Below are 22,736 nucleotides of genomic sequence, written 5' to 3' on the forward strand. Positions count from 1 at the left end.
GTCCTCCAGTGTGGGGTCATGGAGAAAAAAACAAACAAACAAACAAAAATCTAAACTTGGAACAGAATTCAGTTTGTTTGAAAAAAAAAACTCAGATGCTGAATTAGAATTTAATTTGAGATTCAAAATTCATTTTTAAAGCTGTGTTGAATAAAGACGCATGATTAATAAAGAAAACATTTTATTGAACTGAATTATGAGACACAATGAATCATAGAGTCAGTGATGTTCATACACATTCGGGCTTACATTTCAAATTTTCAATTTTTTGTCACTGATTTTTACAGTAAAACTCTGATTTGTTTACGGGGACATTAAAAAAAAAACTCCAAAAGCATTGTCTGCCAGAAGCTGTTGGCTTCTAAACACTAAAAACATGCATGAACCTGTGAGTGCAAAAATGATGCCCCTTAAATCGAGAAGTCACCTCTCCTGAATCTTCAGATTAATTTTAAACACATTTATACGTAATAAGCACATACAACAACATTAGTAATATGCAAAGACATTAATATGTCAAAGTGCTGAAGTTGCAAAGACTAAATCAAGGCAAGAAATTCCACACCCAAGCTTTAGAAATGTGCTGATATTTACTGCAGGCAGAGAGTGAATATTCTTTATTAGTCATACTGACACAGAAACTGAAATAGATTAAAGTTAGAGACTTCTCTTCATCCTGTATAAAAAAACATATTGCAGTCTATACAACACGGGCAGCATATCCTAAAGCAGAGGTGTCCCATCCTGGGTCAGGAGGGCTAACTGTCCTGCAGAGTTTAGCTTCAATTAAACACACCTGAGCCAGCTAATCAAGGTCTTCAGAGTTACCAGAAACTGAACTCTGCAGGACTGGACTCCCCTAAATGACATGATGAAATCAAAGCAGGTTGGAAGTTTTGGAGAATAGCTGGAGAGAATGAACTGTTGTTCACATGTCCGGTTCTACGAGAGAGAGAGAGAGAGAGAGAGAGAGAGAGAGAGAGAAAACAAACAAACATTAGTTTCATCTATAGATCATCTGAGCTAATTTCATTAACAAATAATCATTTCATTTCATTGGTATCATGTGCTTCGTGAAGTGAATTATTGGCACTTGAGAAGAGCATGAAAACCAAAAGGAAACCAAAATTCAAACAATAAAGAATTTCTGTGCATGTAAACTCACTTTTGTACATTTCATTTGATGCAGACACAAAAATGGGACGTCTTTATATATATATTTATTTATAACCAAAATTCAAACTATATATAGAGAGAGAGAAAGAGAGAGAGTATATAAGTATATTAAATTCAGGTAAAGTGTCTTTAATGTTACATATATTTTTGTGAAAATGCAAAATATATGGGTCAAATAATGATCAATCATAACATAGCATATATATTTATGTCAAAATGAAACATTATAATTATTCTGATATATATATATATATATATATATATATATATATATATATATATATATATATATATATATATATATATATATATATATATATATATATATATATGATTTAAACTGATCAAGATTTGAAAAGACTATTAATTAGTTAATGATTGCAATTAATGATGTCATAATTTTGCATATTGTTGGGTCTGTGTGGGTCATGGTAATATTACTATTCCTTTCAAACATTTGGTTTTAAGGACATTTTGTTCACTTCTGTATGGTAATTAAAATGTGTTCGGTGAGTCCTAAAGGTTTAAATAACATGAAAGAGAGGAATTCATCTCCATGAGCCAATGGACAGATGTCTAAGAAAGAGAGAAATACTCAAACGGCTCCTAAATAAACCAACATCTCTGATCAAGATAAAGACTTCAGATGTGTTCTCACCCCACGTGTAAGATTTCTCTGGGCTGGTCATGTGACGGACGCGGCAGGTGTACTCCTCTCCCGCCTGGGGGGTGAAGTCCACGTACTTGGTGAGGTGGAACTGCCAGCCCTGCTCGAAGGCCAGGTCGGTCTGGCGGCTGTCCGGGATCTCCACCCCATTCTTCAGGAGCTTGATGGTGATGTCAGGGGGGTGAAAGCCACTGACGTAGCAGATCAGCACGTTCTTCTTCCCATACTCTCCAGGGTTACGGCTGTACACCTGCACTTTGGGGTCAGCTAGAAACAATACAAATGGAAAAAAATTGTTTTACCTGTGAATACGGTTCAGTCTTACATATTGTATTGCACGTATTGCGTTTGGAAATGTTTATTGTTGTTGTCCTTATGTTTTATTTATCTTATTTTGTCATGCATGCACGTGGGTCAAAGACGAAAAGGTGTTTTCAAGCATCAAAACAATAAAAGTTAAATACAGCTTTCATTTTTTGTTCATACATTAGAATGAGTCCGGTTTAATTTAATTTTTTATTTTTTTCAGAGAAAAACAAAAGACTAGCTTACATTATTACCATTATTTACTGAAGAAACCCACTAGAGTGTCATTCAGTGTAACCATAGGTCACAGTGTAGCCCCAAAAACAATATTTATTTTTTTTGCCATTTTAAATTTGTACTAATCTTTCTCACTATCCATCAAACTACTAGGTTTTACCCTTTTTCCAACAAAAAGTAATAATAAATAATAAAACTTAGTATAATCATGTTATATATATATATATTTTTTTTTTTTTGTAATAAGTACAGGTCAGAATAAGTATGTTGTTTAATTTTTAAATAAATATATCTGTAACACTGAATGACGGTGGAGCATTAGCCTATGTCCCCCATATTTTGACACTTTATTTTCACAAAAAAAAGCCACTTTACTTGGATTTAATATGCTTTCTCTGTATACTTTTTTCATTTTAATTTGACGCAGGCACCAAGATGGGACGTCGACATGTCCCATGAACGGGATGCCTAGTAGGCTATTTAGGCCTGGTTGTTTATTTTTTTGCATTCTTTATAACTGTCATTTTAACACAAGAATAATTTCTTAAGGAAACTAAAAACTTGACTAAATAGCATGTTATCATGTGTCATATAAATGTGACTTTATAACTACAAACCATTAATATCCAGTAAAACTAGTTATTCGGTATCTCGAGGGGTTTCCCTGCAAAGTGAAAGTGAAAGTAAACTGTTCTGGGGATTTCAGACAAAGAAACATGTCTAAAACCTGCTTGAATTCTCCTGGATAGATTTTCACAAGCTTTTTAAAATTACAAATATACGTTTTCCAACGTTTTGGTGTGTTTTCAACAGTTTAAGGGATTGTATCCTTCGTGTTCTCCGGTAGCTGAAAGTACGTCATACACTATTTAGGTTGAACAAAAAAAACATATATATATATATTTTTTTTTTTAAACTGGGGATTTAATAAAGACTGTATAAACCATGCAAAAAAAATTTTTTTTTAAATAAAATGAATAACAATTAGGCTACTAAACATAAAAAGCATAATATGAAGAGTAGAGAAGAACGCCTGCGTCAGAAAACAGACACTTTACACTTACATTGTTTAGCAAAACAGCTGGCGCTGAGAAGCACAAGAGCCACTGCAGCGAGTTTGAACATGATGTACACAAGTGAGGGTCTGCTCTTTGTTTTCTGTCCGTCCGTCGAGTTCACGTCTGGTCTCCTAACAGCCTTCTCTCTGTCTGAACACAAAACACTGCTACACGGAAGAGGACAGACTTACGGGACAACAGATTAAACCCCGCCCTCAAATATATTTATAACAAATCATATATTTCCTTTTTCTGTTGCTGGGTGATTATGGTGCTCTGATGGTTGATGGTGATTTGTGGTATTCATTAAGTGATTTATAACATCACATTCACACTGCATCTTATGCAGTAAACTGATTTTGCTATAATTGCACTTAATGCTTATTTTGTTGTTGTTGTTTATGTAGTGCTGATGCACTCAGGTGGTGCAGAATCATGCAGAAGTCTTCATTTCTGTACACGGCGGCCTCCATGAGATGACATGTCCCTCCTAAAATGCCTGTCATTCATTTTATTTAAAAAAAAAAAAATTCCTGATGTGCGAACCATGCCCGCATCCGACTTTCATTGAAAGATTTCAGTGCTCATATTAATCACAGTGCTGACTGCCAACATAAAACTGAAACAAATAACCCTAATCTTACACAACACAATTTTTTAACTAAAAACTGAAAAAAAAATAGCAGTTTTGGCTGTTCGTTTTACATGACTACAGCATTTTGGGGCCCTGAAAATGCAAACTTCAAAGTGTGGGCTATGAAAACGGTATTATCTCTGTGTAAAAAACACAGATTTGTGTGAAACCAGTGATGTCATGTGTATGCATTCAGACATGTGTAAGTTGTTTTTGCTGGTGAAAAAGTACAATATAACTAAGTTGACCAATGAAATCTGCTTTTGGGTTGGATGTTGCTCTTAAGTAGTTAAGGAAAATTAACTATATTTATAGTCTTCATATAAATGTGGGAAACAGAACACTTCACTTTCAGTCAAGTCCATAATTCTCCAAATCATGACTCTGAATCTAAATTTGAAATGAACTGAGAGAAGAAAAAAAAGAAAAGTCTTCAAATGAGGTGTTTTTAGATAGCACACGTACGTCTGCAAGTCTGTTAAAAATCTCTTGATCTGGAAAGCATCTGCTGTCTACAAACGTCTGACAGACAACTTTTAGATGTCAGTTTTGCATACATTCCAGTTCATAAACATCTTATAGAAATCTAATAAACATCTATTTGACATCTATTTGACGTCCTGTAGACATATTGCAGGTGAGTAAACACTAAAAAATACGTCTTGCAGTTGCAGATGTAAATGCACACGTCAAATAGACGTCTGCGAGTGTGCTATCAGTTAACTGTTTACTCTGCTTGGTGAAACTGAATGCACCTTCTGTGCGTACAACTTTCATGTGCAACTGCAATTGTGGACAGTGGACTTTTTGACAACAGATGTGATTGTTTTAATAGATAAAAGATAGGTCGTAATAAAAACTGCATTAAATTTGTATTTATTTATTTCTTTTACAATTAGCCTTCTGGTTGAAGGTACAATTGTATGAAAAGAAGAAAAGGTTTTCCTTTGTGTTTTTGATATATATTTTCTGCTCAGATGACAATGTTGTAAAAATTATCCGAATTCACGCGAATCCTAAACTGTAGGATTACAGTTTAGTACAGTTACGCAACTAAAACTGTATTAGTTTTTAGCATAGCTAACTTTAAAATACAAACAACACAAATTAACAACATATTAAGTCATTATTAAAAAGGTTTTTGTAAGATCAAGTAGCTAATCGAGCCAGAAGCACTTTTTATTATTGTTATTATACTGTCCTATATATATATATATATATATATATATATATATATATATATATATATAAAGCTTTTGTTACAGTGTATTATGCAATTCGCAAACACAAAACACAACACTGATCATAGCGTTTAGTTTTCTTTAAATGTAATCTAGGCTGTGTATTAGAATGAGCCCTGCCCACCTCTCTCTCTCTCTCTCTCTCTCTCTCTCTCTCTCTCTGTCAGATCAGTGCGCGTGCGGCGAGGACATGATCCAAACAGGGGCGAGGCTACATAAGGAGCTAGGGTGGCACTGGCCCACTCAAACTGACGGCTGGCCCACCCAATCAGAACAGACAAAAAAAAAAAAAAAGAAATGTGGGAAAGCCGAAAAAAATCATGCATATGTGACATACTGAACACTTAAACACATACATGAAGTTTCATTTAAAAAAAAATAACTACTGTAGAGCGAAAACCTTTTCATATAATTGCCTTGCTGCAACAGCCAATCAATAAGCTTATTAGTACTGTTTAGCCAATCGCGTATTGTTGGGGGGTGGGAAGATGAGTTTACGTCTGCTAGTGAAGTAAACTTTTAACACGCATGACACAAGACGAGCATCTCGAAACAGACATCTTTAATTAAATATATAAAAAAACAAGAACATAACCTGAAACATCAACATCAACCCGGGCTAATCGTCGAGAAAAGCAACATACCAGCTGATTTATCCACACTTGATGAACCACCTGCTCTGACCTATTTATGGAGTAATATTGCATTTACGCCAGTTTTCGCGAAAAATAAACGGCAAGTCTAGTCTTTTTGCTGCTAAGTGGTACACAAAGTTTTGACGTGTCCCCCACACTTTTAATATCATGGAAATTCGTCCCCCGCACCTTTTCAGAAGGCGATATGAACATCACGGAGAGCTAAGCTCTCCTGCAATGTGTGTTCCATTCATACTCGAAGCTGGAGCGCGCTCTCGCGCTGAAAGTCATAACAGGAAACTCCTAATATGGACAACAGCGTCCAGCTATGGCTGTATGAAAACAGTTGTTTTTCTGTGAAAACATCTGTTTTCACACTTTTGGAAACACGAAGACATTTAACATACGACTGCAACAATATATGGTTTTTCAACTCATCTCCAGCAGGTGATAAAGTATATGAACAATGCAGTGCTAATTGACATTCAGTATAGAAATAGCATTTATTACAGTATAGAAACTATTATAACTTATGTGAAAAAAGTGTTTGTAGTATATAAAAAAATCATTATTATTTGTTATTGTCCAGTAGTTATAGATTTCTAAGCCAATTATCAATGCGCATATCCACTACCTGTCAAGTCTCTTCTGTTCACCAAGCCTGTATTTCTTTGATCAAAAGTACAGCAAAACAGTAAAATTGTGAAATATTTTTACTAGACTATTTAAAAAAAACTGTTTTCTATTTGAATATATTTCAAAATGTAAATAAATGTAAGCTGATTTTTTTTAGCATCATTACTCCAGTCACACGATCCTTCAGAAATAATTCTGATATTCTGATTTGCTACTCAAAAAAATAAAATAATGATAATGATAATGTTGAAAACAGCTGGGTACATTTTTTTTTTCAGGTTTCTTTGATGAATAGAAAGTTCAGAAGAACAGCATTTATCTGAAATATAATAATTTTGTAAAATGATGTCTTTATCATCACTTTTGATCAATTTAAAGAATCCTTCCTAAATAATTGTATTCATTTCTATAATTTCTTTTCCAAAAAATATAAATTATGCTGACTCTAAGATTTTGAATGATACACTGTATAATGTTGCAAAGTCTTTTTATTTCACATAAATGCTGATCTTTGGATCCTTCTATTCATCAAAGAACACTGAAAAAATGTACTCAAACTGTATGAGTAATGATGCTGAAAATTCACCTTTGATCACAGGAAAAATTGTAAAATATATTCGAATAGAAAAGTTATTTTAAATAGTAAAAATATTTCACAATATTAACTTTTTTTAGATGTACTTTGGATCAAATAAATGCAGGCTTGGTGAGCAGATGAGACTTCTATAAAAACATAAAAAATCTTACTCTTCAGAAACTGTTGACTGGTAGGCTATATAGATTACAGAAATGTTATATTGTAATGTTTTATATATTTGTAATTTCTGTCCCCCTCACGTTTGAAAAGATGGTTACGCCCCTGAATGTAAGCAACATCTGATCGCTCTCAAAGTATAATGCTGTCAGAAATTTGGGCATGGCACAGTAAGTTAGTGAACCAGGTTATTCTAGTTTAAAATGAACACAATTACTGAACACTGATGTCTTGCTACAGTGGTCATATAGCAGTACAATATCTATATTTGTCTTCCTTGTAGCTGCTTGTTATAAATGTATTTTGTTGTATATTCATGAATTTGTTGGCTTACATTCAATCACATTTAACTTATCTGAACTGTATAGTGATTTTATCCTATATTGTAAAATTTGTGTAATTTGAGAGTAGTCATTCAGGTCCACCCTATTCCACCAAGGTCCACTCAGTTTAAAATTTCTGACCTCGGCACTGGATCCAAACATCCACACTCTGGGTTTCTTCAGTATTCCTAAAGCTGACCAGATTTATCAATCCAGAGGGGAACTATATTGCCTTCGGTCTGTTCATAAGTCCCATGTTCCTTGCTTATATTTTTCAGGTAAATGTCTTCTCAGTTAGCCTATCGCTTATTGACTGCGGTCAAGCCAGCCGCCAAGTAGAAAAGCACAGTCAATCTAGCCGCCACGTTATTTCCAGGGTCGCGTATAAACTGCGAATTACGGTAATACCGTCAGAGAACTGATCTGAATGCAGTGCTCTTCCAGCGAACGCTACTTTTTTCCCCCCAACACACAGTCCGTTACTGTCTGATGCTGAATACCAAAATAAAAACCCTCTAATACTCATATTACAAAATAAGAACAATAATATATGCTTGCTGCATCTCTACATTCGAAAAGCTATAAAAATAAAAGTTCTAGAATGCACAGACTGGTTCCACCTCAGACAGAAAGTACAGTGTCACCTGCATGCTGCTGCATCTACATTCAAAAATCTATAAAAATAAAAATTATAGATTGCACAGACGACTTTCATCTCAGATTGAGAGTGCACCTTACCACAATGTCAGCTGCATCGTTTCAGGACTGTCTGATTTGGAATTACAAAATAAGAGCCTCCCAAATCTCATAAACAAGCTGCTGCATCTCTACATTCAAAAATCTATAAAAATTAAAGTTATAGATTGCACAGGCCACTTTCACCTCAGATTGAGAGTAAACCATCCCAAAATGTCAGCTGCATCGTTTCAGAACAGTCTGATGTGGAATTACCAAATAGGAGCCTCCCAAATCTCAAAAATAAGTTGCTGCATTCTTTACTTTCAAAAATCTATAAAAATAAAAGTTATAGATTGCACAGACCACTTTCACCGCAGATTGAGAGTACACTTTGCCACAATGTCAGCTGCATCGTTTCAGGACAGTCTGATGTGTAATTACAAAATAAGAGCCTCCCAAATCTCATAAACAAGCTGCTGCATTTCTACATTCAAAAATCTATAAAAATTAAAGTTATAGATTGCACAGGCCACTTTCACCTCAGATTGACGGTACACCTTGCCACAATGTCAGCTGCATCGTTTCAGAACAGTCTGATGTGGAATTACAAAATAGGAGCCTCCCAAATATCATAAATAAGCTGCTGCATCTCTCCTTTTAAAAATGTATATTTAAAAAAGTTATAGATTGCACAGACCACTTTCACCTCATATTGATAGTACACCTTGCCACAATCTCAGCTGCATCGTTTCAGGACAGTCTGAAGTGTAACTACAAAATAAGAACCTCCCAAATTTCATAAAAAAGCTGCTTCATCTACTTTCAAAAATATATATTTAAAAAAGTTATAGATTGCACAGGCCACTTTCACCTCAGATTAACGGTACACCTTGCCACAATGTCAGCTCCATCGTTTCAGGACAGTCTGATGTGGAATTACAAAATAAGAGCCTCCCAAATATCATAAATAAGCTGCTGCATCTCTCCATTTAAAAATGTATATTTAAAAAAGTTATAGATTGCACAGACCACTTTCACCTCATATTGACAGTACACCTTGCCACAATCTCAGCTGCATCGTTTCAGGACAGTCTGATGTGTAACTACAAAATAAGAACCTCCCAAATCTCATAAAAAAGCTGCTGCATCTCTACTTTCAAAAATATATATTAAAAAAAGTTATAGATTGCACAGGCCACTTTCACCTCAGATTAACGGTACACCTTGCCACAATGTCAGCTGCATCGTTTCAGGACAGTCTGATGTGTAATTACAAAATAAGAGCCTCCCAAATATCATAAATAAGCTGCTGCATCTCTCCTTTTAAAAATGTATATTTAAAAAAGTTATAGATTGCACAGGCCACTTTCACCTCAGATTGACAGTACACCTTGCCACAATCTCAGCTGCATCGTTTCAGGACAGTCTGATGTGGAATTGCAAAATAAGAGCCTCCCAAATCTCATAAACAAGCTGCTGCATCTCTACTTTCAAAAATCTTTAAAAATAAAAGTTATAGATTGTACAGACCACTTTCACCTCAAATTGAGAGTACACCTTGCCACAATGTCAGCTGCATCGTTTCAGGACAGTCTGATATGGAATTACAAAACAAGAGCCTCCCAAATCTCATAAACAAGCTGCTGCATCTCTACTTTCAAAAATCTATAAAAATAAAGGTTATAGATTGCACAGACCACTTTTACCTCAGTTTGAGAGTACACCTTACCACAATGTCAGCTGCGTCGTTTCAGGACTATCTGATGTGTAATTACAGAATAAGAGCCCCCCCAAATATCATAAATGAGATGCTGCATATCTACATTCGAAAATCTATAAAAATAAAAGTTATAGATTGCACAGACGACTTTCACCTCAGATTGAGAGTACACCTTGCCACAATGTCAGCTGCATCGATTCAGAACAGTCTGATGCGGAATTACAAAATAAGAGCCTCCCAAATCTCATTAATAAGCTGCTGCATCTCTATATTAAAAAATCTATAAAAATAAAAGTTATAGATTGCACAGACCACTTTCACCTCAGATTGAGAGTACACCTTGCCACAATGTCAGCTGCATCGTTTCAGGACAGTCTGATTAGGAATTACAAAATAAAAGCCTCCCAAATCTCATAAACAAAATGCTGCATCGCTACTTTCAAAAATCTATAAAAATAAAAGTTATAGATTGCACAGACCACTTTCACCTCAGATTGAGTACATCTGGCCATAATGTCAGCTGCATCGTTTCAGGACAGTCTGATATGGAATTGCAAAATAAGAACCTCCCAAATATCATAAATAAGCTGCTGCATCTCTACATTCAAAAATTTATATTTAAAAAAGTTATAGATTGCACTGGCCACTTTCACTGCAGATTTAGAGTACACCTTGCCCCAATGTCAGCTGCATCGTTTCAGGACAGTCTGATGTGGAATTACAAAATAAGAGCCTCCCAAATCTCATAAACAAGCTGCTGCATCTCTACTTTCAAAAATCTATAAAAATAAAAGTTATAGATTGCACAGACCACTTTCACCTCAGATTGAGAGTACATCTGGCCATAATGTCAGCTGCATCGTTTCAGGACAGTCTGATTTGGAATTACAAAATAAGAGCCTCCCAAATCTCATAAATAAGCTGCTAAATCTCTACTTTCAAAAATGTATATTAAAAAAGTTATAGATTGCACAGGCCACTTTCACCTCAGATTGACGGTACACCTTGCCACAATCTCAGCTGCATCGTTTCAGGACAGTCTGATGTGTAATTACAAAATAAGAGCCTCCCAAATCTCATAAATAAGCTGCTGAATCTCTACATTCAAAAATGTATATTTAAAAAAGTTATATATTGCACAGGCCACTTTCACCGCAGATTGAGAGTACACCTTGCCACAATGTCAGCTGCATCGTTTCAGGATAGTCTGATTTGGAATTACAAAATAAGAGCCTCCCAAATCTCATAAACAAGCTGCTGCATCGCTACTTTCAAAAATCTATAAAAAAATAAAAGTTATAGATTGCACAGACCACTTTCACCTCAAATTGAGAGTACACCTTGCCACAATGTCAGATGCATAGTTTCAGGACAGTCTGATGTGGAATTACAAAATAATAGCCTCCCAAATCTCATAAACAAGATGCTGCATCTCTACTTTCAAAAATCTATAAAAAATAAAAGTTATAGATTGCACAAACCACTTTCACCTCAGATTGAGAGTACACCTTGCCTCAATGTCAGCTGCATCGTTTCAGGACAGTCTGATGTGGAATTACAAAATAAAAGCCTCCCAAATCTCATAAACAAGATGTTGAATCTCTACTTTCAAAAATGTATATTAAAAAAGTTATAGATTGCACAGGCCACTTTCACCTCAGATTGACGGTACACCTTGCCACAATCCCAGCTGCATCGTTTCAGGACAGTCTGATATGGAATTACAAAATAAGAGCCTCCCAAATCTCATAAATAAGCTGCTGCATCTCTACTTTAAAAAATCTATAAAAATAAAAGTTATAGATTGCACAGACCACTTTCACCTCAGATTGAGAGTACACCTTGCCACAATGTCAGCTGCATCATTTCAGGACAGTCTGATTAGGAATTACAAAATAAAAGCCTCCCAAATCTCATAAACAAGATGCTGCATCGCTACTTTCAAAAATCTATAAAAATAAAAGTTATAGATTGCACAGACCACTTTCACCTCAGATTGAGTACATCTGGCCATAATGTCAGCTGCATCGTTTCAGGACAGTCTGATGTGGAATTACAAAATAAGAACCTCCCAAATATCATAAATAAGCTGCTGCATCTCTACATTCAAAAATTTATATTTAAAAAAGTTATAGATTGCACAGGCCACTTTCACCGCAGATTGAGAGTACACCTTGCCACAATGTCAGCTGCATCGTTTCAGGACAGTCTGATGTGGAATTACAAAATAAGAGCCTCCCAAATCTCATAAACAAGCTGCTGCATCTCTACTTTCAAAAATCTTTAAAAATAAAAGTTATAGATTGCACAGACCACTTTCACCTCAGATTGAGAGTACACCCTGCCACAATGTCAGCTGCAGTGTTTCAGGACTATCTGATATGGAATTACGAAATAAGAGCCTCCTAAATCTCATAAATATGCTGCTGCATCTCTACTTTCAAAAAATAAAAGTTCTAGACTGCACAGACTAGCTCAACCTCAGATTGAGAGTATACCTTCCCACAGTGTCAGATGTGTCACATCAGGACTGTCTGATGTGGTATTACAAAATAAAAGCCAACCCCCCCTCCCCCCAACTTTCATATAAAGGTGAATCTCAATAAATTAGAATGTCATGGAAAAGTTCATTTATTTCAGTAATTCAACTCTAATTGTTAAACTTGTGTATTGTAATTAAATTCAATGCACACAGACTGAAGTAGTTTAAGTCTTTGGTCCTTTTAATTGTGCTGAATCTCAACAAGTTATTATACTTAAGAACAATAAAAAGAAAAATTTTGAATGGTTGGTCTTCTAATTTTCCTTTACTGTACATGTACTCAATCAATGGTAGGGGCTCCTTTTGCTTTAATTACTGCCTTAATTCGGCGTGGCATGGAGGTGATCAGTTTGTGGCACTGCTGAGGTGGAATGGAAGCCCAGGTTTCTTTGACAGTGGCCCTCAGCTTAGCAGCATTTTTGTTTGGTTTTCATTTTCCTCTTGGCAATATCCTATTGATTCTCTATGGGGTTCAGGTCTTGTGAGTTTGCTGGGAAGTCAAGCACACTGTGTTGACATTTCCCAACATAACAGCAGTAATGACTTTATGAACTACTTTACTTCTAAGATCGATACTATTAGAGATAAAATTGTAACAATGCAGCCTTCAGCTACAGTATCACATCAGACAGTGCACTATAGATTCCCTGAGGAACAGTTCCAGTCATTCTCTACTATAGGATAGGAAGAATTGTATAAACTTGTTAAATCATCTAAACCAACAACATATATGTTAGACCCTATTCAATCTTAGCTACTAAAAGAGGTGCTTCCAGAAGTCATAGATCCTCTTGTGACTATTATTAATTCCTCATTGCCATAAGGGTATGTCTCCAAAACCTTTAGACTGGCTGTTATTAAGCCTCTCATCAAAAAACCACAACTTGATCCCAAAGTTGAGAACTACTTAATTATAGACCGATCTCTGTGGTTGTATCTCTCTATTTGTGCTATTGGATTTTAGTGCAAGACACAATTGACCACAACATTCTTTTGCATAGACTAGAAAACTTTTTTGGCATTAATGGAAGTGCATTAGCATGGTTTAAATCGTACTTATATGACCGCCATCAATTCGTAGCATTGAATGAAGAGGTATCATATGAATAACAAGTGCAGTATGGAGTACATCAAGGCTCAGTACTAGGGCCATGACTCTAAACGCTTTACATGTTACCCTTAGAAAATATCATCAGAAAACACAGTGTTAGCTTTAACTGTTATGCTGATGATACTCAGCTCTATATTTCTTCACTGCCCGGCGAAACATACCAATTAAAAAAAAAAACAGATTGCATAGACGATTTAAAAAAGGTGGTGTTAATTATAGGACCTAAAAACTCTGCATGTAATAGCCCATAACGCTTACTAAGACTTGATGGCTGCTCTGTTAATTCTTCGTCATCCGTTAGGAACCTAGGTTTGCTATTTGATAGCAATTCTTTCTTAAAAAAAAAAACAATTTCTATCATTTGTAAATCTGCATTTTTCCATCTCAAAAATATATCTAAATTACAGCCTATCCTCTCAATATCAAATGCAGGAATGTTATTCCATGCGTTTATGACCTCAAGGTTAGATTATTGTAATGCTTTATAGGGTGGTTGTGCTTCATGCCTAATAAACAAACTTCAGCTAGTCCTAGATGCTAAATGCAGCAGCTAGAGTTCTTAATAGAACCAGGAACTATGACCATATTAGCACGGTTCTGTCAACACTGCACTGGCTCCCTATCAAACATTGTATACATTTTAAAATCTTGCTTATTACTTATAAAGCTCTGAATGGTTTAGTGTAACAGGGTTAAAAAGAACATTTGATTTAAGCAGATCGACCGTGATTGCTGTGTGCAGATCGAGTTCATTGGTGGTTCGAATCTTCGTTGCTGTGAGCAGGTCAAGTTCGTCAGAAGGATCAAGTCTTCAATGCTTTGGATGCGGACAGTATACACATACTCACACACTGTCATTGGGACTGTACATTAGTTTATTACATACACAACGTATGGACACATGGAATGTAGTTCTGATTTGACTGTATATAATTTCTTGTAGTGAGCTTTCTCATAGTCAATCTCGTTGATATTTTTCTTGTTTTATTTTTTTATTTTTTTTTATTTTTATGCACAACTTTTGATTTCATTATGGCTGAGAAACCTGAATATGATGGTGATCTAGACGCATCATGTTATGGTAACATGGGCTTCCCTAGAGGAAGGGGTACATGGTTACTGAGTAGTGCCGAAGGTGGTACTTTTCGTGAAGACGTTAGTCGGGGGGTTGGACGACCACAGTTATATGATGACAACGGTAGGGGTATTGGGTTGAGTCAGTTCCCGGGCGGTACTCCTGTTGGTCGGGTTCCTGGTGAGGGTCCATACACCTCGACACCTGGTGTTGATAGAGTTGCTTTTGACCACCTCACAGACATGGTAGGCCAGTTAGGTTCTCAAATTGGCGAGTCGATAGTTGCAAAACTAGTGTCTGCTGGCTTAGTTAATGCAAATGCTGATTGCCAAACCAATTCGCTCAGTTACACTCGGACACCAGCACGTACAGAACAGTGTACACATACACAAATGATGGCACCACATGTTACAGTGCACATGAAGTCTGAACATGACTCATTTAGGGGCGATGGCTCTGATAAGTATGGCATTGAGGAGTGGGTGGACAGGACAAAAGCTTACTTAAGAAAGCAGAAGTGCCCTGTTCATGAGCAGGCCGAAGAGATAATGAGTAGACTAGCTGGAAAGGCAAGAGATCTTGTCAAAATCAGCCTTCGCAGTGATGATATGCTCAACGTCAGGCAGGAACCTGAGTTAATTTATAGCATTCTTATGCAGTACTTCAGTGAATCTACCTCTTGCCTGCCACTCGCAGATTTTTATGCCACTCTCCCCAGAGCCAAAGAGAATCCTGTGGACTACTGGATTCGAATTAACAAAGCGGCTGATCTGGCAGATGAGGGACTGCGAAGACAAGGCAAACGTTTCGACAACATAGGAGAGGAGGTAACACGGATGTGTGTTAAATTTTGTCCTGACCCCAATTTGGCGAGTATGTTCAGATGCAAGCCTGTTCAAGAATGGAGTGCAAAAGAAATACAGAGCAGGATTGATGATTACCAGAGGGAATTTAGAAGCCGGGGAAATAGTACAGCGAATCTACGGAGCCACACAACTGCAGTGTTCAACAGTGAACATGTTATGTACGATTGCCCCAAGACTGAGTCGCCTTCTGTTCCAGCCCAATCATTCAGTTATATGCCTGATAGTCAGGCACGTCGTCAGCCAGAGCCTACACCAGCACCCAATCTGGCACCTCATCAGCCCTCCTCCTGCTCAACTCCGGCCCCAGCGATGTCTCAACACACACAACAGGCTGAGAGTCAGTTGCTCACTCGAATGATGGAGATGATGGAGCAGCTCATGGGCAGGGTGCAATTTCGTGATGTTTCCAACCCAAGGCATGGCTCTAGACAGCAGCGCAGTTTTGTCAGAAGTGCCTGTCGAGTCTGTAATGACAGCAAACACACCACAGTGACACACTGTATGACAGACAAACTGTGTTTTGCATGCTTCTCCCCAGGGCACACAAAGAAGGATTGTCCTAAACACTCCTCTGCCCAGACACAACATGAGGGAAACTAGCAGACCCGTATTTGGAGGGAGGCAGTGCGGGTCCTCATTTTAACTCCCAAGCCATTGATGATTGTGAGTCTGAGAATACATACCTTTTAGCCAAAGGAAGTCTTGATCATTCAGAAGTCATTTATCAGAACACGCACATTGTAGGGGGACGTGACAGTCTATTTTATACGCCAGTGAAGATTGGGGACACGGTGACATTAGATGCAATTTTGGACAGTGGTTCGATGGCCTGCACTATAAATGAGTCTGCTGAAATGAAACTGAGATCAGCTGGTGCAGTGGATGAATCCAGTGAGTTCAAAACTGATGTCACCCTTGTAGGCTGCGGAGGGCTGCGTGTGAAACCTAAATCATCATTCAATCTTACCATGGAAGTGTATGGTATAAAGATGGCAGTACCCACCTTAGTGGTTCCTGGACAACATGATGAGCTGATAATTGGGACTAATGTCATTAAACACATTCTCAGATACTTCAAACTATGCGATGGATTTTGGCAAGCTCTGTCTAATCCAACTTCAGCAGACCGTGAGTGTGAAAGTTTCTTGTCGATGCTTGCTGGATTGGACCGCTGGAGAGGAGAAGAGATTCCTGGGAAGATAGGAACAGTCAGATGCAATTCAGCTGTCCAGCTCGAGCCGGGCCGTGAGTATTTAGTATGGGGGAAGCTGCCCAAATCTGCTGTTGTGTCCCCGGGAAGTGCAGTCATGACTGAACCTACATCTTCTCACTCAGCTCCCAGAGGTGTTATGGTGACTAGGCTAAACACGTCTCTGTGGCGAGATGGATGGGTCCCCTTGAAACTTATCAACACATCAGGGAGTCCAGTGTTATTGAGACGGAATGAAAAAATTGCAGATCTTTATCCGTGCATTGCGCTTGAAGATCTTGATGACGCCAATACTGTCGATCCTTTCCTGGTAAACTGCCCCACAAGGTTGTCTGATGATGAGGCCGAAGTGTCACCTGTGAGCGAGCGACTGAAGTCAGTTGGGCTGGACAGTCTTAACATTGACTCGTGTGATATCTCAGATGCATGCAAGCAACGGTTGCTGAACCTGATTCTGAGTTATGAAGAAATCTTTTCACGTGGCCATCTTGATTGTGGGGAAGCAAAGGGTTTCGTGCACAGAATACACCTCTCAGACACCAGACCATTCAGGCTTCCTTTCAGATGGGTAGCACCCGGTCAATATCAAAAACTGCGTCAGGTGCTGACTGAAATGGAGGAGAAGGAGATTATTAGGCGATCTACCAGTGAGTATACTTCTCCTCTCGTTTTGGTCTGGATGAAGAATGGAGACCTGCGTGTGTGCACTGACTTCCGTTGGCTGAACAGGAGAACGCTGAAGGACGCGCACCCTCTTCCTCACCAGGCGGATTGTTTGGCAGCACTTGGCGGTAACGCCCTCTTTAGCACAATGGATTTGACGTCCGGATTCTATAATATGCCGCTGCATGAGGAGGACCGCAAGTTTACCGCCTTTACTACACCCATGGGCCTTTTCGAGTACAATCGATTACCCCAAGGTCTCTGCAACAGTCCTGGCAGCTTCATGCGTATGATGACCAACATATTCGGGGATGAAAACTTTCTCAGTCTCCTGTGTTATCTGGATGATCTGATTGTCTTCAGCCCAGATGAGAAAATCGCTATTGATCGCTTGGAAATGGTGTTTGGCAGGCTTCGCACACACAATCTTAAGCTGGCTCCAAAGAAGTGTCACCTGATGAGAAAATCAGTGAAGTTCCTTGGGCACATGATTGATCAGACGGGTGTTTCTACGGACCCAAGTAAAGTTGAAAGCATCTCTAAGATAACCAGTTTAGATTTGATGGAGCTTGATGGAACAACAACTTCTCAGAAGAAGATAAGATCATTCTTGGGAATGGTGAATTATTACCAGCACTTTGTTCCAAACTATTCTGCCGTAGCCAAGCCACTTTTTAATCTTCTGAAGGGTCAAAAGACGACAGCAAGGAATCTGAGGAGGCTGGGTCATGCTCATCAGAATAGGAAGCTGAAATCTAGTGACTGGACACAAGAGAAGGACCAGGCAGTTGAGCGGCTTAAAACATCATTGGTCAAGAGCGTTGTCCTTGCCCATCCAGATTTTGATCGCCCTTTCATACTGGCAATGGATGCCTCCTTAGATGGTATTGGAGCTGTGCTCTCTCAGGTCACAGAAGGGGAGACAAAAGCCAGGCCAGTAGCCTTCGCCAGCAAGTCCCTTTCTCGGTCGCAGCAAAATTATCCGGCACATCGTTTGAAGTTTTTGGCCTTAAAATGGTCAGTATGTGATAAATTCAGTCATTGGCTCAAAGGACATGAATTTACTGTCTTGACTGACAATAATCCTTTGGCTCATATACTTACAAAACCCAAACTTGATTGCTGCGAACAACGTTGGGTGGCTAAGTTGGCTAGCTACAACTTTGACATAAAGTATGTGCCTGGTCCCCAGAACATAGTCGCTGATGCCCTGAGCAGGGTTCCATTTGTCAAAACTGATGTCACGCAGAGACTGCTCAAAGAGCCATATGGACCACTACTGGCTGGATCCAGAGGGATGTCCACAGATTCTGTGCAGGATGCATTCAGGCGTTCCTGTGATTCAGATAGGAGGCTGGGTGTCATTAATCTAGGCCAGTCATGCAGACCAGACATAAAGCATACCAAAGACCTTCTAACTGTCTCGAATGCAGATGTCTCTGCTATATTGAACTCACATGTTGAGTGGAACATCGGTGCCAGAGCACGAGCAATGTCTGTCATTGATCACTTACCTCAGTTGATGTCAGAAGGGCAGGACACGTTGCCAACATATTCAGAACAGGAGCTGCGTGAAAAACAGCTCTCAGACAAAATTCTGTCAAGAGTCTTGTATTATGTTGAGCGTCAGCGTAGGCCTTCAAGAAGAGAGAGGTCAAAGGAATCAACGAGTGTTCTTCGATACCTGAGGCACTGGGAGAAACTTGTTGTCAGAAGTGGTATCTTGTACAGAGTGTCCTGTGACCGACTATCAAGGAAAAAACGCTTTCAGTTTGTGGTTCCAGAGTCTTTAGTGAGTGTGATCTTGAAAGGAATCCATGACGACTGTGGTCACCAAGGTCAGTCGCGGAGTGTTAGCCTTGCAAGGCAGCGCTTCTTTTGGCTGAACATGGAGCGAAATGCGAGAGACTATGTGCGCCTGTGTCATCGTTGCACTGTGAGCAAAACGATTGATCCTTCTGGTAGAGCACCCCTGGAGAACATTTTAACAAGTAGACCGTTTGAGCTTGTCTGCATAGACTTCTGGTCAGCTGAAGACTCTACTAACAAGTCTGTTGACGTTTTGGTGATAACCGATCACTTTACGAGGCTAGCACAAGCCTTTGTGTGTAGAGATCAATCTGCCAAACAGGTTGCCAGGATAATATGGGACAGGTATTTTTGCATCTACGGCCTGCCAGAACGCATACATAGCGACCAGGGTCCGAGTTTTGAAAGTAAATTGATCCGAGAGCTTCTAAGGGTCTCTGGAGTGAACAAGTCGCGCACAACACTGTATCACCCAATGGGTAATGGAAGTGTGGAGCGCTTTAATAGAACCCTTGGAAATATGATTCGGGCTTTGTCACCAGATGTGAAGCGAGATTGGCCGAGACGGTTGCAGACACTGACATTTCTGTATAATTGCACAATCCATGAGACGACAGGATATGCTCCTTTTTATTTGATGTTCGGGCGTGTACCCTGTCTGCCCATTGACATTCTGTTTCGCTCTGTATTGAATGATCCAGATGTGACCTGCTGTGACAAGTTCATATCCACTCTGGTCAAAGATCTGAAAGAAGCGTTACAGATCGCACAAGAACATGCAACAAAAGAACAGAACAGACATGCAGAGTTGTACAACCGAAGGGTAAAAGGACTACTCATCGAAACAGGTGACCAGGTGCTCTTAGCCAATAAAACCGAAAGGGGTAAGAAGAAAGTTGCTGACAGGTGGGAGTCAACAGTTTACACTGTTGTGGATCGTAAACCAGACACTCATACTTACAGGATCCGTAACCCAGCCACAGGTCAGGAAAAAGTGGTTCATCGAAACCTATTGATGTTGGTGAATTTCTTACCAGTGAACGTAGAGCACCCTCAGTCTGATCAACTTTCTGGGGTTTCCACTTCTTGCCAGAGGTCATCTTCAGTCCTGTCATTGTGTGCAGTGGAGGATGAGTCTTTGGGAGGAGATGCGATAGTATCTGAGCACACAGAGGATAGCTACAGCAGTGTTACAATGGATGACTCGGTGATGACGAGAGGCAAGGTGATAGCCTCATGTGATGATGCTGACGTTAATTGTGAGGATGATTCTATGTCAGTTCAGGAATCTGATACCAGAAACAGAACGATAAGTTGGGTTTCGGAGCTGCCTGAAGGATCACATCATGAGTCTGATCAAACCCCAAGTGGAGTTCTGGTAGATCCGGTAGCTGAGGCCTTCCTTTCTGCACCAAAAAGCCATGTATCTGACATGTCAAGAGATGTAAGAACATCTGTTTCTGATGGAGACACAAGCGGCGGTTCAGATTCACATGAATCCGATTCTGAGATAGTCCTGTCTGCCCAGCCACCCTCTCAAACTCCTACCAACACACATGTAGCTGACACTGATAATGTACCGCAAAGTTCTAGCTCAGTCACACAGGTTAGGACACGTTTTGGTCGAGTCGTTAGACCTGTTGAAAGATTAATACATGTAATGTCTACACAGGCTGTGGTTCAAGATACAAAACACAATGTTCAAGCTGTTTGCAAGTCATTGCTTAGGGCTTTCTCTGCTTAGAACAAGACTTTTGGTTTTGTGCCTGTTGGCATATTGTCTAAAATAGTGTTAAAGCTGTTTTATAGTCTAAAAGCAGTAGTTCAGATTATGCACATACCTGAAGAAATGGGTTGCCTTCACAACTTTGAGAACACCTTGTGTATCTCTAAATTGTTTTTTTTTTTTTTTTTTTTTTGGTATTGTAATGGTGAATAGAGTATGGAAGGATATTGCGGAATGTATGTAGATGTTCTGCTGTCAGTAGCTGGTGAGAGAGCTTAGCGCTACTCTCTCATCACTTCGTCCTTAAGGGATGATTGGTTTTTGACTGTTCTCCTATAGGAGTTACTTTCGTATTGTGAAATTTATTATTGTGAAGGAAAAGTGTTTCGTTGTTGATATTCCCCTGGTCATGCATATATTTTATGTAATTCAGTGGGGGTGGATGTAACAGGGTTAAAAAGAACATTTGATTTAAAGAGTATTGTGTGAATTTCATAAAATAGGGCATTTGGTTATATTTATTGGTGTTAGAAGGCTCCCCTCCTGTGGCTATTAATGGTACTGCAGATATTGAATTTTGTCGCTCTTCTCTTGCCGTACCGCAGCAGATTCAAGTGTCGACGCTGTGGTTCATATGGATGTCTGCAGTCTGTCAGCAGCCAATGTAAATTGTCTTTCTTCTTGTTGTTTCCAAAAAAAAGGTATGTTGCTTTCATGTTTATTCTGTTATAATTGTTAACAAATGTTATTTGACAATTAATGAAGAATTACTGATGTTGTCTGCAATTAACCAATCCTGTACATTTACATTGGTGTACTTATTATAAGTATTATGTTAAGTTTTTCACATTGTATATCATTACTATGTGTTTAATGTGAATAATACGAGTTAGTGGTACGGCAGCAGATTCAAGTGTCGACGCTGTGGTTCATATGGATGTCTGCAGTCTGTCAACAGCCAATGTAAATTGTCTTTCTTCTTGTTGTTTCCAAAAAAAAGATAAATTCGAGCTGAACCCCATTTGTGAGTGTGTCCTTCCACATCCGTTACATTAGCACCTAAGTATTTGAATGGCATCTACGCTAATATTAGTCTGTTTCTCCCTTATTCGGAGGTCACCGTAGCCACCAGATCCAGTCTTTATCCAGATCAGAGGGTCACCCGCATTCAGTCAGTATCCAGACAAATGGAGGATTAGCACCTAGAAAGGACCTCTACAGCCCTGCGAGACAGCGGAGACCAGATCAACTAGATGAGCCACAGAGACAGATCCCCTGTAAAGACCTTGTCTTCAACGACCACTGGGACAAGACCACAGGAAACCGATGATTCTTCTGCACAATCTGACTTGCTGCAGCCTGTAATTGAACTGCTGGCTTAATCGGGTCAGAGGAGAACTGCCCCCCCCCCCGACTGAGCCTGGGTTCTCCCAAGGTTTCTTCTCCATTCGGTCACTGATGAAGTTTTGGTTCCTTGCCGGTGTCACCTCTGGTTTGCTTAGTTGGGGACACTTAATTTACTAAATTAACTGAACTGAGCTGAATGATGACATCACTGAATTCAATGATGAACTGCCTTTAACTGTCAATTTTACATTATTGACACACTGTTTTCCTAATTAATGTTGTTCAGTTGCTTTGACAATCTTTTTTTGTTTAAAGCACTATA

General features: G+C 38.8%; 1 protein-coding gene across 1 annotated transcript; it reads right to left on the reverse strand.

The window, feature by feature from the left end:
• Window positions 1–327: 327 nt before the first annotated feature.
• LOC132114762 (beta-2-microglobulin-like) lies at window positions 328–3,917 on the reverse strand. Its single transcript, XM_059523078.1, has 4 exons — window positions 3,863–3,917; window positions 3,451–3,630; window positions 1,835–2,110; window positions 328–942 (listed from the first exon to the last, which is right to left on the reverse strand). Exons 1-4 carry the CDS (start codon window positions 3,915–3,917, stop codon window positions 929–931), a joined length of 525 nt encoding a protein of 174 aa, XP_059379061.1. The 3' UTR covers window positions 328–928.
• Between the last annotated feature and the right edge of the window lie 18,819 nt (window positions 3,918–22,736).

The sequence above is a fragment of the Carassius carassius genome, chromosome 34 (genome assembly GCF_963082965.1).
Source record: "Carassius carassius chromosome 34, fCarCar2.1, whole genome shotgun sequence".
Lineage (NCBI taxonomy): Eukaryota > Metazoa > Chordata > Actinopteri > Cypriniformes > Cyprinidae > Carassius > Carassius carassius.

Bases quoted from the DNA above. Each gene is read 5' to 3' on its own strand.
- LOC132114762 (XM_059523078.1), bottom strand. From the start codon at position 3,917: ATGGAGGCCGCCGTGTACAGAAATGAAGACTTCTGCATGATTCTGCAC. The intron at 3,631-3,862 runs GTGCATCAGCAC...TTGTCCCGTAAG, and splicing joins CATGATTCTGCACCACCTGA to TCTGTCCTCTTCCGTGTAGC. The intron at 2,111-3,450 runs GTAAGTGTAAAG...TATTGTTTCTAG, and splicing joins CAGCTGTTTTGCTAAACAAT to CTGACCCCAAAGTGCAGGTG.